At 37.1% G+C, this 14,008-nt stretch overlaps 7 protein-coding genes across 7 annotated transcripts; 4 read left to right on the plus strand and 3 right to left on the minus strand.

Moving 5' to 3' along the window:
- Nucleotides 1-319: 319 nt before the first annotated feature.
- On the minus strand, nucleotides 320-1,318 carry FDP41_003107 (uncharacterized protein; the record flags this gene model as incomplete). Its single annotated transcript, XM_044706375.1, has 1 exon — nucleotides 320-1,318. The coding sequence occupies one exon, from the start codon at nucleotides 1,316-1,318 to the stop codon at nucleotides 320-322; it is 999 nt and encodes a 332-aa protein (XP_044562498.1).
- A 248-nt stretch (nucleotides 1,319-1,566) lies between these two features.
- On the plus strand, nucleotides 1,567-3,138 carry FDP41_003108 (uncharacterized protein; the record flags this gene model as incomplete). The annotated part of the gene is made up of 1 exon (XM_044706376.1): nucleotides 1,567-3,138. One exon carries the CDS (start codon nucleotides 1,567-1,569, stop codon nucleotides 3,136-3,138), a length of 1,572 nt encoding a protein of 523 aa, XP_044562499.1.
- Nucleotides 3,139-3,196: 58 nt separating this feature from the next.
- Nucleotides 3,197-3,930, minus strand: FDP41_003109 (uncharacterized protein; the record flags this gene model as incomplete). The annotated part of the gene is made up of 2 exons (XM_044706377.1): nucleotides 3,197-3,297; nucleotides 3,351-3,930. The coding sequence occupies 2 exons, from the start codon at nucleotides 3,928-3,930 to the stop codon at nucleotides 3,197-3,199; spliced, it is 681 nt and encodes a 226-aa protein (XP_044562500.1).
- Nucleotides 3,931-4,574: 644 nt separating this feature from the next.
- On the plus strand, nucleotides 4,575-5,414 carry FDP41_003110 (uncharacterized protein; the record flags this gene model as incomplete). The annotated part of the gene is made up of 1 exon (XM_044706379.1): nucleotides 4,575-5,414. The coding sequence occupies one exon, from the start codon at nucleotides 4,575-4,577 to the stop codon at nucleotides 5,412-5,414; it is 840 nt and encodes a 279-aa protein (XP_044562501.1).
- A 519-nt stretch (nucleotides 5,415-5,933) lies between these two features.
- FDP41_003111 (uncharacterized protein) lies at nucleotides 5,934-6,599 on the plus strand (the record flags this gene model as incomplete). Its single annotated transcript, XM_044706380.1, has 1 exon — nucleotides 5,934-6,599. One exon carries the CDS (start codon nucleotides 5,934-5,936, stop codon nucleotides 6,597-6,599), a length of 666 nt encoding a protein of 221 aa, XP_044562502.1.
- A 552-nt stretch (nucleotides 6,600-7,151) lies between these two features.
- Nucleotides 7,152-7,817, plus strand: FDP41_003112 (uncharacterized protein; the record flags this gene model as incomplete). The annotated part of the gene is made up of 1 exon (XM_044706381.1): nucleotides 7,152-7,817. One exon carries the CDS (start codon nucleotides 7,152-7,154, stop codon nucleotides 7,815-7,817), a length of 666 nt encoding a protein of 221 aa, XP_044562503.1.
- Nucleotides 7,818-8,026: 209 nt separating this feature from the next.
- Nucleotides 8,027-13,971, minus strand: FDP41_003113 (uncharacterized protein; the record flags this gene model as incomplete). The annotated part of the gene is made up of 4 exons (XM_044706382.1): nucleotides 8,027-11,997; nucleotides 12,048-12,068; nucleotides 12,133-12,300; nucleotides 12,363-13,971. 4 exons carry the CDS (start codon nucleotides 13,969-13,971, stop codon nucleotides 8,027-8,029), a joined length of 5,769 nt encoding a protein of 1,922 aa, XP_044562504.1.
- Nucleotides 13,972-14,008: the final 37 nt, after the last annotated feature.

Here is a 14,008-nt window from a genome sequence, read left to right on the forward strand (position 1 = left end):
GATGAAATCGATTCAAAAATACAATGGTGGTGTGAGGATGTTAATTGATTCTCAGGTGATTCAAAAGTATTCCAATAGATTCAAACAAAATAGATTCAAATCTCTCTTAAAAAGCAAAAACGTGTGTTAAAGATATTCGAATCGTGATGAGGATGAAAACAATGAGCGACAGGTGGTTGTATTTTTTTTTTATGTTTTCCAAAAATAAGCTCAAGAATTCAATTTGTTTCCGAACGGCGTTGTTGAAGCATATTCCGATGACCTTAAAAAGAAAAAATCAAAGACATCAACAACAAGACAAACATAAGAAATATTATTTCTAAATTAAAATCATTAACCCAACAAGAAGCATCAAAAACAAGACACTCATGTGTGAAAAGAATGAGAACCTTGTCACTGCATCGCTTTTAAGAGAAACAATGGTTTCATCAATCCATTTCTTATATTTTGGAAGAGCGAGATAGGCATGATAAGTTCCTTCCTCACAAATATTTTCCGTATTTCCCAATGAAAAACTGAACATGGCTGCAGCTTCATAACGAGTATTGTTTTTAAAGACTAATGGACTTCCACCATCTCCTAAACATCCACCATGTCCTCCTCCATTCACACATTTCATCAATTCTGAATTATATTTTCTATTCGTATCAGCATTAAGACAGAGTGTATCTTCAACAATGGTTTGAGGAATGGTTTGAAGCATGTAAGGTCCACTTGATGCACTAATGTTCAATCTTCCCCATCCCATCAAGTCATAAAAAGTCGAATTAAATTTTGGTAATTCATTAGTAATATCCAATGTGGAAACAACTACATCACTTCGATTTTTCACAACAGAAAAAATTGATTCTTTCAATACATAAATTCCAATATCATTGGCCAGTGTTTTGGCACTATATCCAGGATGTGTCACAGTCGAAACTACATTAAATACAGCACAATGAACTTGGTTATCCCAACATCTTCGATCGTTAGAACCTGCATAAATTAACAAATCAGTCACCTTATAATTATTTCCTTGACAATTTGCGAGAGAAATGAAAATATCTTCTCGATAGAAAAATCCACTGCAAACAATTTTATCAATACCCGGTAATGCCATTCCTCCGTAGAAGGGAAATTGATGTGGTTGTGCCTGAGTTCCACCACTAATCATGGACTTGGATTGAACCAGCACTGACAACGAAACAAACACAAGAAAGAACATTATCTGACAGGTGAGAATGGTTTTGGACGATTTCCGATGGTTCGCCCGATGATGAGATGGAAGATTCTTATTGCAAGACGAGTCGACGACACGGGAATTGGTGGAAGACATTTTTTTTAGAGAGTGAAAACTAGAACGCGGCGGCGAGAGGACTATTTTGAAAAGAGTTTTTTTGAAGGTGGTGTGTCAAAATGGTTGTGGCCAAGTATCACTTGAAAGGACTTGATACTAATGACAATGATTGACAACCATGCTTCGAGGGTGAGGAAAATAATGGATTTCAAACCATTCCACTCTTGCTGTGCTGTGCCTTTCAAAGGTCCACCAAATTGTTGAAGAAAATTGAAGCTCAAAAAAAAATGATTTCATCGTCATCACAGGATGAGTCCGATTTGAAAGAACTTGGACTTCAATCGGATTATTTTGTGGAATATCCTTGGATTGGAGAACCTGAGAAGAGAGTTGAAGAAAATTCATTGGATGATAAAGATCCCTATTTTAATAAATTAGGAGGAAATCCAGCTTGGATTACCGAGAGTGAATTACAAATTATGCAACTACCTCCCAACGCACAATGTAAAGACTTGTCTAGCCTCTTACCACAAATCCCGAAATTGAAATGTGGAAATTGCTCAGGAAAATTATCTCTTGTTGCTCAATGTTATGTTCCACTGGGTCCTTATGATCGATTTTTGTACGTGTTCGGGTGCAATAATGGTGCATGTAGTGAGAAGAGCAATGCTTGGACTTGTTTACGTGTTCAATTCAAGGTAGACTCAAAGAAAGTAGAGGAACAGAAAAACAAACCAAAGAGTGAGCCTTCATCTTCGGGAACAACATCTCAAACAAAATCAACCACCGAAGCAACAACAACAGGATCTTCTTCTCAAACAACATCCCAAACAAAATCAACCAATGATTGGACACAAAGCGTTGATGATAAAGAATTGTCAGATTTACTCTCAGGTCAAGAAGCTCAACTCAAAAAGATGCAACAAGAAAAGGATGCGAAAAAGAAACAAAAGAAGAAGATCTCAAAAGTTGTTTCAGAGGGAAATTTACCTTGTTTTGCGTTAGATATTTATGAAGAACCAGAGATGGAAGAAGAGTTTACTGAAGACTCTCATGAAATGAAATTATTAAAGCAATTCCAAGCCGCCTCCGAAGAAGCAAAGGAAAAGAATGAAGAAAATGCTTTTGATTCGAAAGAAGCAGAGGTATTTGCAAAGAAGTTTATGAGTGAAAAGATTAAAGGTGTGACCTTTAAAGAAGACAAGATTGAAGACAGTTCTAAGGAAGCAGGTGCATCATCCTCTGTTGATCATGCTACAGAGGAGCAAACTAACGAGACTCTGGAAGACAATGATGAAGAAGAGCAAGTACAAGAGTCAGCTGTTCCTGAATCAGACAAAGTGAGTCTTGCTTTTGTGCATTTCCAAACAGTGTTGGCCACATGTCCACACCAATCCATTAGATGGCAATTTGGTGGTAAGCCTTTGTGGGTGTCAGATGATGCCTCAGATATGCCTCCAAAATACATGCAACTCAAGAAAAAGTTATTGGAAAAGAAGAAAGAGAATGAAGCATTGAAAGGTTCAAAGCACGACAGTGACGATGAGGAGGATGACGAGGAACAGAATTATAACGAGCTGGAGCCAAATCCTTCCGATTATGCACCAAAGTGTGACAAGTGTGGAGCGCCAAGAGTTTTTGAACTTGAAATTTTGCCTACCGTAATTTATCAACTGCAATGTGATAAGCATGTGAAAAGTGATGTTGCAGAGGGCATGCAATTTGGTTGTGTTTGTGTCTTTACATGTAGTAATCCGGCATGTGATGGATATACTGAGCAAGAGCGAAAGCAATTAGGTGATAGCGTTCCAAAGCTGAGGTACATTAAGGAGCACATTCATGTACAAAGATCTCTCTAATTAAAATAATTTTGAATGAGCCTTGCCTTTTACTTATCGAGTTTGGATCTTACATATATTAATCATCGAATTGACCATATCCATAATACAATGCAGATCTCTTGTCTTTATCCTTAATAGTGCTGTCAGCTCCGTGTTTCAATAAATATTTACAAATTTCTGAACAATATTTCGAAAACATTATGAATCCTTTGCATGTTCACTCCACTTACCTTGAAACCCAGCATACGAAGCATAGTGCAATGCCGTCCATCCATTTGAATCGTTTACTATATTGACATTGGCATTTGCTTTTTCTATCAATGCCTTTATAATATCGAAATTGCAAGCTTCAACAGCTCTCATGAGTGGAGTTCTAAATAAAAAATCTTTTTCGTTCACCTTGATTCCAGTGACACTAATAAGACTTGTAGCAATTTCAGTGTAATTTCCTCCTACAGCATAATGAAGAGCAGTATATTTTTCACGATCCGTAATATTTACATCAGCTCCAGAATCAATTAAATAATTTACAACAGAGAGATGACCCTCCCTACAGGCCATGTGCAACAATGTCAACAATGTGGTTGGCTGTTGGAAATTAACAGGAAATTTCATATCGGAAATCATATATTTAACAGCTTTGAGTAATCCAAATCCAGCAGCTTCATGAGGAATTAATCGGAGTGTGTCTGGATAAATTTCTTTAGTCAAATCAAAATTGTTACTGGATGCCGATTTGAGCAACTCAACCAAAAGATCTTGATTTTTGGTTTTCAAAGCATCGCAAACCTTGTCTTTGAAGGTGGTCATTTTTTAAAAGTGAAATTGTAAACTTTTGTTCATCACTTTTGAAACAGAACTCAATTTATTTCATCAAGTTTCTTAGTAATAGCCTGAAATACATCCTTAATCTGTTCCAATAAACTCTTTCTTTCTTCCTCTTGGCTATGAAAAGAGTATGAATGCAGCTCCTTTTTCTCATACTTATAATCACAATACATTAGTGCAGCCTCTTTCATGTGCTTTCATAAGATCCAATAGTCCTTCTGTCTGTTCATTTGCAATTATTTCCTTTGGAGGAGTACTGGCAACATCAGTTGTTGAAGATGGCCAACCCACCAACGGTGTTGAGTCGATTGGATTAGCATGAGGCATCATAAACTGAATGAGGCAATTTTTTCAAATAATTTAATAAAAGGTTAATCGTATTCTATTGAAAGCGGTTTGGCGGTAAAAATCAATAAACTTGCTAAAGAGTGAGAATGGTATCAGTGATTGAACCTGCTCAGAGTGGTGTTTGGACTTTTTTTCTTTATGTGATTTGTCATCTTGTTGTGAGATCAATATAAAACAAATGGGGATTGACTGAACATTTTTCAATGATTTTACTGTTATTATCAAGGATTCTCTTAAATCTCTTCTTCTTTTTTTGAAGAAAAGAACACGAACTGATGATGGAGAAGGAATCGATACCTTCCTCACCGAGCTCTGTGGACATGCCTTATCCCACTCATGGTGTGTCCTCAGCAACCACACAAGGTATGACGGAAAACAATACGGGCGTTTGGGACTACTTTTCGACTTACAAACTTCATTCCAGGTCGGAAAAAGTCTTCTTTAAAGCTCATTCGCTCCTCTCGAGCCATCTCTTTCTCATTTCCTTACTCTTTGGATTGTTTGCGTTTCATATCCTTCAGTGGTTTGTTTTGGCTGTCATCGAGGATAACTTCTTTGCTCAACAAAGGTTTTTAATGTTGGATCAGAGTATGCTCTCGCTAAGAGGTTGTTTCAGTAGCACTATTCCAGCAATCATTTCAGTCATATTCTATGCAGGTTATTTTCTCGTGGAGATTGTGTGCCTTATCTTGTTGTTTCGAACGGATCATGATACTTGGTTCATTCGAGGAGAAACACTGCTCTTGATGGCCAGTCAATTGTTTTTCATTGCCATTTATGTGGTGATTAACCTAGTTCCCTACTTGAAGAATGTGTTGGAACATGTGGTGCCTCAGGGTTTGGTCATAATTACATGTTCTTTGTTAGAGTTGTTCGTCTCCGTCTTTTGTCCAGTGGTTTATGCCGTCCTCAAGGACACAAAAACTCCCTCGAATAATGATGTTTTTGAATCGGAGTTGGAGATGATTCTCAACAATAAGGAAGCGTTTGAACTGTTGTTGGACTTTGCACGTCGAAGCTTTTGTACGGAAGGAATTCTCGTCTATAAGGAGATTGAACAGTACAAGAAAACACGAAACAAGAAACGAAAGCAGAAAGCTCTCTATATTGTCCATTGATACATCACGGAGGGTAGCCCTTACCAGTTGAATTTACCCAGAATTGAAGCCCTAAGAGAGGAGATTCTCTTCAAAATTCATACCACGGAGAAGGACAATTTACATCCGTCCTTGTTTGATGATTTGAAAGTCATGGCCCTGGTCGATTTGTTGGATGTTTATACGAGATTGAAACGATCAAATCCTCGTATTCGCGAAATTGTAGAAGAATGGAGGGTGGTCAACTCCAAGTTGGAGCCCAAGTTGGATTTCGTATCCACTCTTTAATTGTAAAGGAATAGCTTCAAGAATGTCAATGGGAGGAGACACTCCAGTGACAGATTTGAATTAGTGTCTACACCATTCTCTTATGCATGCGCAACGCAGTTTTTGGATGACGCCAAGCCAGTTCCTCTGGGGAAAAGGACTTTCGCTTGACTAATTCTTGTCCCTTGTCGAAGTGAATCTCAGCTCACTCCAGCGAAAAAGTGTAACAACACGACTTGAAAGAAATTGAATAACATTTCCACCTTAAAAAAAATGATAAAAGTCTTTTCTCTTTCTTTTTTTGCGTTTATTTGGATCGGGATGGTGATATTACCATCAAGTAATAATTATTTGGTGCTCGGATTTCAAATATTTTCTCCACATTATTTATCGGCTCAACCAACAACATTTCGTATGGCACAATTTGGAACCTTTTATGTAAATACAAATTGTAAAATTCCGAAAGAGGTTGTGTTGGCATATCCAATTGATGCGTGTTCGCCTCTTCAAAATCATTCTACCTATTTAGATGATCCAAACAGTGAGAATCATTACAAAGACAAACTTGTACTTGTAACCAGAGGACAATGTACATTTATTCAAAAAGCTCTGTACGTCGAGCAAGCAGGGGCAGCTGGATTGATTGTAGTGAATAGCGAGAATGGAGAGATGCATTTGATGAGTGATGATGGAACAGATGCAGGTAATTTAATAAGAATTCCATGCGTATTGATTCCATACGATAGGGGTCAACAAATGATGTATTACATTGAGTTGAGAAACCAAGAAGTCGAGCGAGAAAAACAAAGATCAACCAAAATGTTAAATGTTCCCACTAATCCACCAAACGTGGACAGTTTGTTCTCATCAATTTGGATTAGACCTAAAGTAACTGCTGCATTGGGATATTGTTCGACCTTGGATTTTCATTTCTTTTAAGACGTTTGATATTAAATTACTACAGAAATAACGATTTGGAGTATTCTAAGAATGGCAATGACCATTAAGCAAATCAAACAGTGGACGAAGAGGATCAGGAATAACAAAAAACCTTTGCCTGGTTGGATATCAAATGAATGATCGGAAACATCTTTTTGAAATAATTGCGTTTTTCAAATTCTTTCTCAGCGCTACTGTTAGCAACTTTGGCAGCGAGGACCATCCTGGCTGAATGGCTGTTCGCTGCGTCTGATGGGGATCCCTTGATTTTCGGTACTCTCTGTACAGCGAACGAAAGGTTTGTTGTATGTCCAAATATATATTTATTATTTGTATATGCACTACAACATAACGAACATATAAAGAGGTGATGAGAGCGGAAGGCAATGAGTTTTCTGACAAAAAGGAAATACTCAGAGCCATAGATGTGCATGCGGATCCAAAAGATTCTCGTTTTGCCCTTAATTGTCAAAAATCAACAGAACTAACCGAAATTAACACACTGAAAAAAACTGTACACCACGAAACTGAACAGTCAGGATGTACGAGTCAATGGGATGGGGTTGGGTGGCCCTCTTTTGTTCACTTTGCTTGGGGCTGTGGACCATCTTGCTTTCACAACACTCCAAATCAAGAACAACAACAACAACAACAACTACTTCAGACACAATCGTAAACAACAAGACAAACAACAAGATCAGCCTTATTCAGATTCATCAACAACAAGACCAAGATTTCAAAGAACAACAATTCCAGACACAAGCCTCACCAACCACCAAAGATTTATTATCTCGAACGAGTAATGATGGTGATGATCAATACTTACTTTGTATTGAGGGAGCATCACCGACCCTTTCATCTGCATCATCCTCATCCACTCAGCTCTCTCAACTTGTAACCGCCACTATTACCCCTGAACTTGCTGAGTATGCTTCCAATGTATTGACCCGAAGACCCTCCTATCTTGAGAATGATGTCTGTGGCATACGAAGAGATTCCTACTCAACACGGACACGTTCTACCTCCAATCATTCGTATAGCAAGTCAAAGGGATATTTGACTAGTACAGCAGTAACATTAGCAGCAACTCGAGTACGGGCAAGCTCGTGGTCGCATGGAATGAAAATAGCAAGCAGTGCCGATACGATTTACAAGCATCTCAGTAAGGAAGACATCTTGAGTAATCTTGTACGATACAAATTTCCTTCCCATGAGTAGAGATCGATGAAGGTGAACCCCATCATCATGCTGAGGTCTTGAAGGATATTCGAGATCTACTGTTTTTGAAAAGTGGATATAAGGGAAACATTGGCTCTTGGTCATTGATACAAATGACCATAATTCCATTCAAACCTTCATCAATGCAGGTAACGGTGGGCTGAATTTACCACAACAATATTGTTATTATACACAATAATTACTGTAAATTATTCATCATGAAATAGCATGATATAACATACCACAGAGAGAGTTCTGTCAATTTCAAAAGTGATGGTTAAGGTACCATTTCCATCCTTTCTCGGAAGTAGAGTTTCCTCAATAATTCTATGATTCAAGATATTATTTGGAGTCTCAGGAGAGGCACATTCCATCATGGCAGTCATACTGGTAGCAGTGTTGGAATTTTCGGAAGTATCTAAACTCTCAATGGACGGTGTCTGAGAGAGGGCTTGTTCAAACATATCGTCGCTTTGAGATGACTTGAAAGCGTCTGATCTTGCAAATATGTATCGATAGGGAATGACAATTTTCGAGTGGATGATCAATTCAATCGCAGGATTCGCTTGCTCCTTCAATACTTGGATAATCTTTGTCTTATGATCAGAATTAAATATGTATGCAATTACTGAATGATTCATGTCTCCTTGATTGGATCGATTACGGCAATACACCACAAATATGTCGTCACAGAAGCAGCTACAGTATATCGCTTCAATATCTTGAATAGAAATTGACAGATTGTCTTGATCAATATTCTTCTTTCCAAACAAGTAAATCGTGGACGAAGTAATGGCCATCTTTTTCTTGGAAGAGGATAGTGAGAAAGGGTTTATCAATTCCACCTCTGTAAGAAAGTTTGGCGTGTCATCTTTGGAAATAATTTCATTGACAATTAATAAATCGCCTTGATCTTCTGTTGGTTCATCTTTGAGATCTAGTGACATGACTCTGCGAGATTTCTTTCCACAATACACGTCCATGATGCTCTTTGAATATTCTTCAAAAACTTCCTCTTGATGGATGAAAATTTTCACATCAGGTTTTTTGTATTCAATTCTTCTTGTGGGTGGAGATTGGACTTGTTCAATGGTAATCAATCGAGTGATACTGGGATTCTTTGTGGTCTGATAGATTTTAGAGGTTACTTCAACTTCAAAAGTTCTCGAAAGTGTAGACTTGGATATGGAACTCAGAGTACTGATAATCTCCGTCTTTTTCACACTCTCCAAGGCCACATCACTTTCACCTCTCACATGAACAAAGAAAAAATTATCTGAAAATGGCGACACAGAAATTTTGTAAATTCTTCTGAGTGGAATTCTTCTCGTTTTCGAAAAATAGTTTCCATAGCTTTGAGCAAAGAAATTTGTGTGCATTAAATAGACAGATCTCTCTGTAATGATCATTAAACGATTTCTCTTCTTAAAAGTCTTGTCATACTTGCTGACTTCATCAGAAAATAGGACATCTCTATCCTCTCCATGTTCAATCTTATCTTTCATAAAATCTGTATGTTTCATGAGTAAAGAATCACCCACAAATTGTCTATAAAAACTTCCATGTCGTCTTTGTTTTTTACCTCCAAATATATCTTCATTAGGTTTCACATAGACAATCATTCCCTGATTCACTCGTTCAATTTTTATGGTGGAAATGGTAAAATCTTTTAAAAATTGAACTGTGAAGGGTTTTCGTTGAAATGTTGTTGTGCTCGATAGTTGATGATTCAAATGAACGAGATCCATCGAAGAATTAAATTCCTTCATTATTCGTTGATATTCTTCCTTTTGAATCAACTCATTCGACTCTAATAAGAATATAGAAGGTTCCAAGGTGAAAGAAGAGTCAATAAACACATCAATGGATCTTGCCATTAATGATGTAAATGTTGAATAAATTTCTTGATACACTTTTTGCTTATTTTCCACATCCAAAATGATGTCTCCAAAATATTTCATACAAATAATGAGAATTCCATCATTGTATCGACTCATACACAATCGATAAATGCACGAAATGGGAAAACTAAATTTCATTTCATACTCGTCTGCATCGAGAAAACACAAATGAGAAGCCGATAGGACGAGTAATCTGCTTTGACGAGTGCCATTAATAATTTGATTCACATGATGTTCAAAAAAGACCATCGATCCAATAGATTTGTCAATCGAGTGATTGAGTCCTCTCAGTTGTGATTTGATAATTTCTTCTTTTCTTCGTTTTTTTTTGTAAACAATTTCTCGATATCTTCTCTGTAGAAGAATAGCAACTGCTTCATGAATTTGTTCAAGCTTGTCGTTGAGAATGGACATTTCGAGAGGTGTCTTTAGAAATATTTGTGTCCTTCCAAATGCACAATTGTTAAGATCAATATTGAGCTCACTTAATATGATATGACATCCTTTTTTGATGTCTGAATTGCTCCAGAGAGGCCATGTCACTGGACTCAGACACTTGTATTTGTGTATAAATTTGTCATATTTCATTTTGAAGAAGAATCCATGTTGCTTGATATGAGAAATGGAGCTGAGGCCTAAATATTTCACTTGATGAAGAACGAGATCGCGATCAAATTTGAATGGTTTTTGCTCATCATTTGGCTTGATACAGTAAATATAATGATGTTTGCCTTTGAGCTTCTTATTCATCAATGTGTTGACATCTCTCTTAAATTGTTTCACAATGGTTTCTTGTAGTCTTCGAAATTCTGATTCTTTGTTGGTGAGTTCATCTTCAGGAAAAATTTCTCTCAATAGAAAGGATGTGCTTGAGCTCATGACCTCGATCAAATCTTTGAAAAGAGTATCCTTGTTCTTTTGAACCCAATCGGTCACATTGTACTCTACTTTAGCAGCAAAGTGTTTCAAACTAAATGTTAATCCTTTGAATCTGGAAGGTTCAAAACTTTTAGATTTTCCTTTTAGATTGGTGAGTAATTTAAAGAGATAGCGTTCATCACTTCCTGATCCAATCAAAAAGTCTTCTTCATCGAGAAGTGAATAAATTCCTATTGGATGATCTTCAATGGTACTAATGCAATCATTAATGCTGATATAATCCAGTTGAAATGGAGAGTGATCGAGTGGTGACGACGATGTTACATCTTTTTTAACATCTCTCGTCAAAGTTATATTCAATAAACCATTTTTCAACTTTGAGAGAAGTGCTTGAGAGGTCTGACCACCAGTGATATTACTCTCAGTAAATGGATCAAAAGAAGTGATTCCTTCCATGACATAGTCCTCTTTTTCTTGTTGTAATTCTTTCAAAATTTGTTGTTGCAACTTTTCATTCACATAATTGATATTGAGTTGCTCCAATGAGTTGTCTGTTGGATAAATTTCAAATCCATATAAATCCAAAATACTGATACTCGTGGTGTTCTCTTTTGATTTTGGTTTGATGGCTTTGTTAATTTTCTTAATGATCCACAAAAAGAGTCGTTCATAGACACCTTTAGCGAGTGCATCTCTGTTGTAAATGGCTTCGTTCACAGTTTGATCTTTTCGAACATAACGCTCACCTGCATTAAGAGTACGTGAGAGAAGTGATTTTTTGAGAGCTTTTGGTTCAATTCGGAAACAAAATGATGCCCACTTCAGAGCCTCATCGTTGTCCAAAATATCTGCTCTTTCCTTATGTTCAGACGAACTCTCAATGATTTGGATGTTTCCTAAATGTAAAATTCCAGCAACTAATCGAAATACTTCTTTTCGTTCTTTGTGAGTAATTCCTACAGAATCCATGCTGTGAATAGTGCTTTTATATTCCTTACTGTCATCGACGCCATGAATGGTGGTCTCTGTTGTGTTCAGATAGGAAAAATAAGAGGGATCATGAAGATTAAACTTTTCTCGTATGGATTTATCAGCTCCTCGACAGAGTTGGTAGAAAATATGAAAATTTCGTTCCTTCTTTCTCTGGTGAGTGACATGACTTTTTTCCAGTAAAATGGTAGATATTTTTCCACCTTCAATTCTACCCTTAAATCCAAAGTAAATGGTGGTATGTTTTCCAAAACGTGATGAATTGTCACAATGTTTTGTTTTCGCATTTCCAAATGCCTCTAGTGTTTGATTAGAATCTATTAAAGTATGTTTAACATCTAAAGAGGATGATCCATTCAGTGATATTGCTGTTAAATAACCTAGTATGAGCTTACTACTCTCGGTTTTTCCTGTTTCAAGTTTAGAAATTATTCGAAAAAGTTCTACAAATGATACTTACCTGATCCGCTTTCTCCATTCACTATGAGAGGTAAGTTGTTAGTCATTCGTCGTCCAATCCACATGAAAAATTGAGAATAACATACCAATTATTGTTTGTGGTTGATGGGTCTCTTTCATATTCCTAAAAGCGTTTTCAGCAATAGAGTACAAGTGTGGTGCTCTAGCAAATGGTGTTTGTTTGTGATAAAAATGTATGACTGAATTTTTGTAATTGGAAACTGTCTCTTTGATGTCATAGGGATTGACAGAAACTGCAAGTTGATGGTAATTATTCAATCTTTAAGCAATCCGCAAACGTATAGAAAATACCTACTTAACATGTCTCCTAGATAGGTATAAAATAAAGGCATTCTCTTGTTAAAATCCTTCTTATTGTATCGAAACTCGAGTAATTTTACAATGTTCTCTGGTGTTGGATGTTCCAAAAATGTTATATCATCGATGGGATAATCTGAAACGCTTGGTTCTTCACCACTCACACTTCTCGGTGTATTGGGTAGTGCAATCGAAGAGATGGTTCGACTTGGTGAAATTGCACCTCTTGGTGACACCAAGAGTGAAACTTCAGTTCCATCTTCTACAATTTCTGTCGGATTTTTAGAATTATTTCTAGGAGTTCTCGGTGTTCGAGGAGTACGTGGCGTCAGAGAACCTCCAGCTGCCATCATTTGTGGACGTCTACCATATCGTTCCAATAACTTTCTCTCCTCTCTTGCCTTAGAATCATTAAGGTCATTCATGAAAGTACTGGAAAATGTCATTACAGAATTTGTTTCAGGATGTGAAAATCCTGATTTTGAAAATAGTGGTGGTACCACAGGTCGAGAAGATGTCGTTGTTGTGGATGCAGCAGCAGTGCTCAGAGTTGTTGTTGAACCTGATTTGGGCCATAATTTTCGAAATGTGTTTTTTAGTCTTCCACTTTTTGATTCATTACTATTGGACATGTAGTGCATTGGTTGTGGAGAAGTTGATAATGAACTTATTCCTCGTTGTGAAGGTGACAAAGAGTAATGGGGCATGGAGATGGATAATTGAGAGTTTGAAGTTGCTGTGAAAGAATTTGGAGAATTAGGTGGAGGACTCGTTCCAAAAGAAATGACATCCAATGGAGAAGAAGAAGATTGTGACAAACGTCTTCTTCTTCTTGAATTTTCCAATTCGAATATAATTTCATATAATTTTGAATTCATTTCATGTATATTGTGATGATGTTCGAATCCAATGATTGTATCATCCTCGACGGTATGATCATGATGATGTGGAATTCCTCCACCACCACCATTTGGTAGAAAACAATGAGCGATAGGAGAATGATCCATCATTTGAGACTCTTCCGAAGCACCATCACTACTCATCGCATCATCCGAAGGAAAAGATTTTGTAAATAATTTAGAAAAACTGTTTTTTCGTTGTCTTGTTGTTGTGGTGGTGGGTGATGTTATAGGAGATGATGAAGTGAATGAGGAGGTTAATAATTGACCATTGTTGTTGTTGTTATTGTTGGATGGATGGTTATTTTGGCCTCTCGGAGTGACATTTACGGGATGGTGATTAGTAGTTGAATGATGTTGTTGTTGTTGATGATTTTGATGTTGTTGTTGTAGTATGGAAGACAACAATGAAAGAGAAGATGTCGTCGTCGTCGTATTATTATTTCGTGATGGAGATGATGATGAAGGATCCCGATGAGGTGATCCAGCGGAGAGAAGATGATAATTGCGAGATGTTTCAGTTCCATTTTGTACCAACGATGATGATGGATTGTTTCCATAATTCCGAGAGTTGTTGTTGTTGTGGAAGGACGGTGAGGTGGTTGTGGATTGTTGGTAGTGGGGTTGGGGATGAAGTGGTTGTTGATGTGGCTCAACCATACTACTCTCTCCACCACTCAGAGTGAACCTTAAATGATTTTGAGACATTTTTAAAATGATGATATGAAGACTTTGCCAATTTGAT

Source organism: Naegleria fowleri (assembly GCF_008403515.1).
Source record: "Naegleria fowleri strain ATCC 30894 chromosome Unknown tig33, whole genome shotgun sequence".
Taxonomy (NCBI): domain Eukaryota; phylum Heterolobosea; class Eutetramitea; order Acrasida; family Naegleriidae; genus Naegleria; species Naegleria fowleri.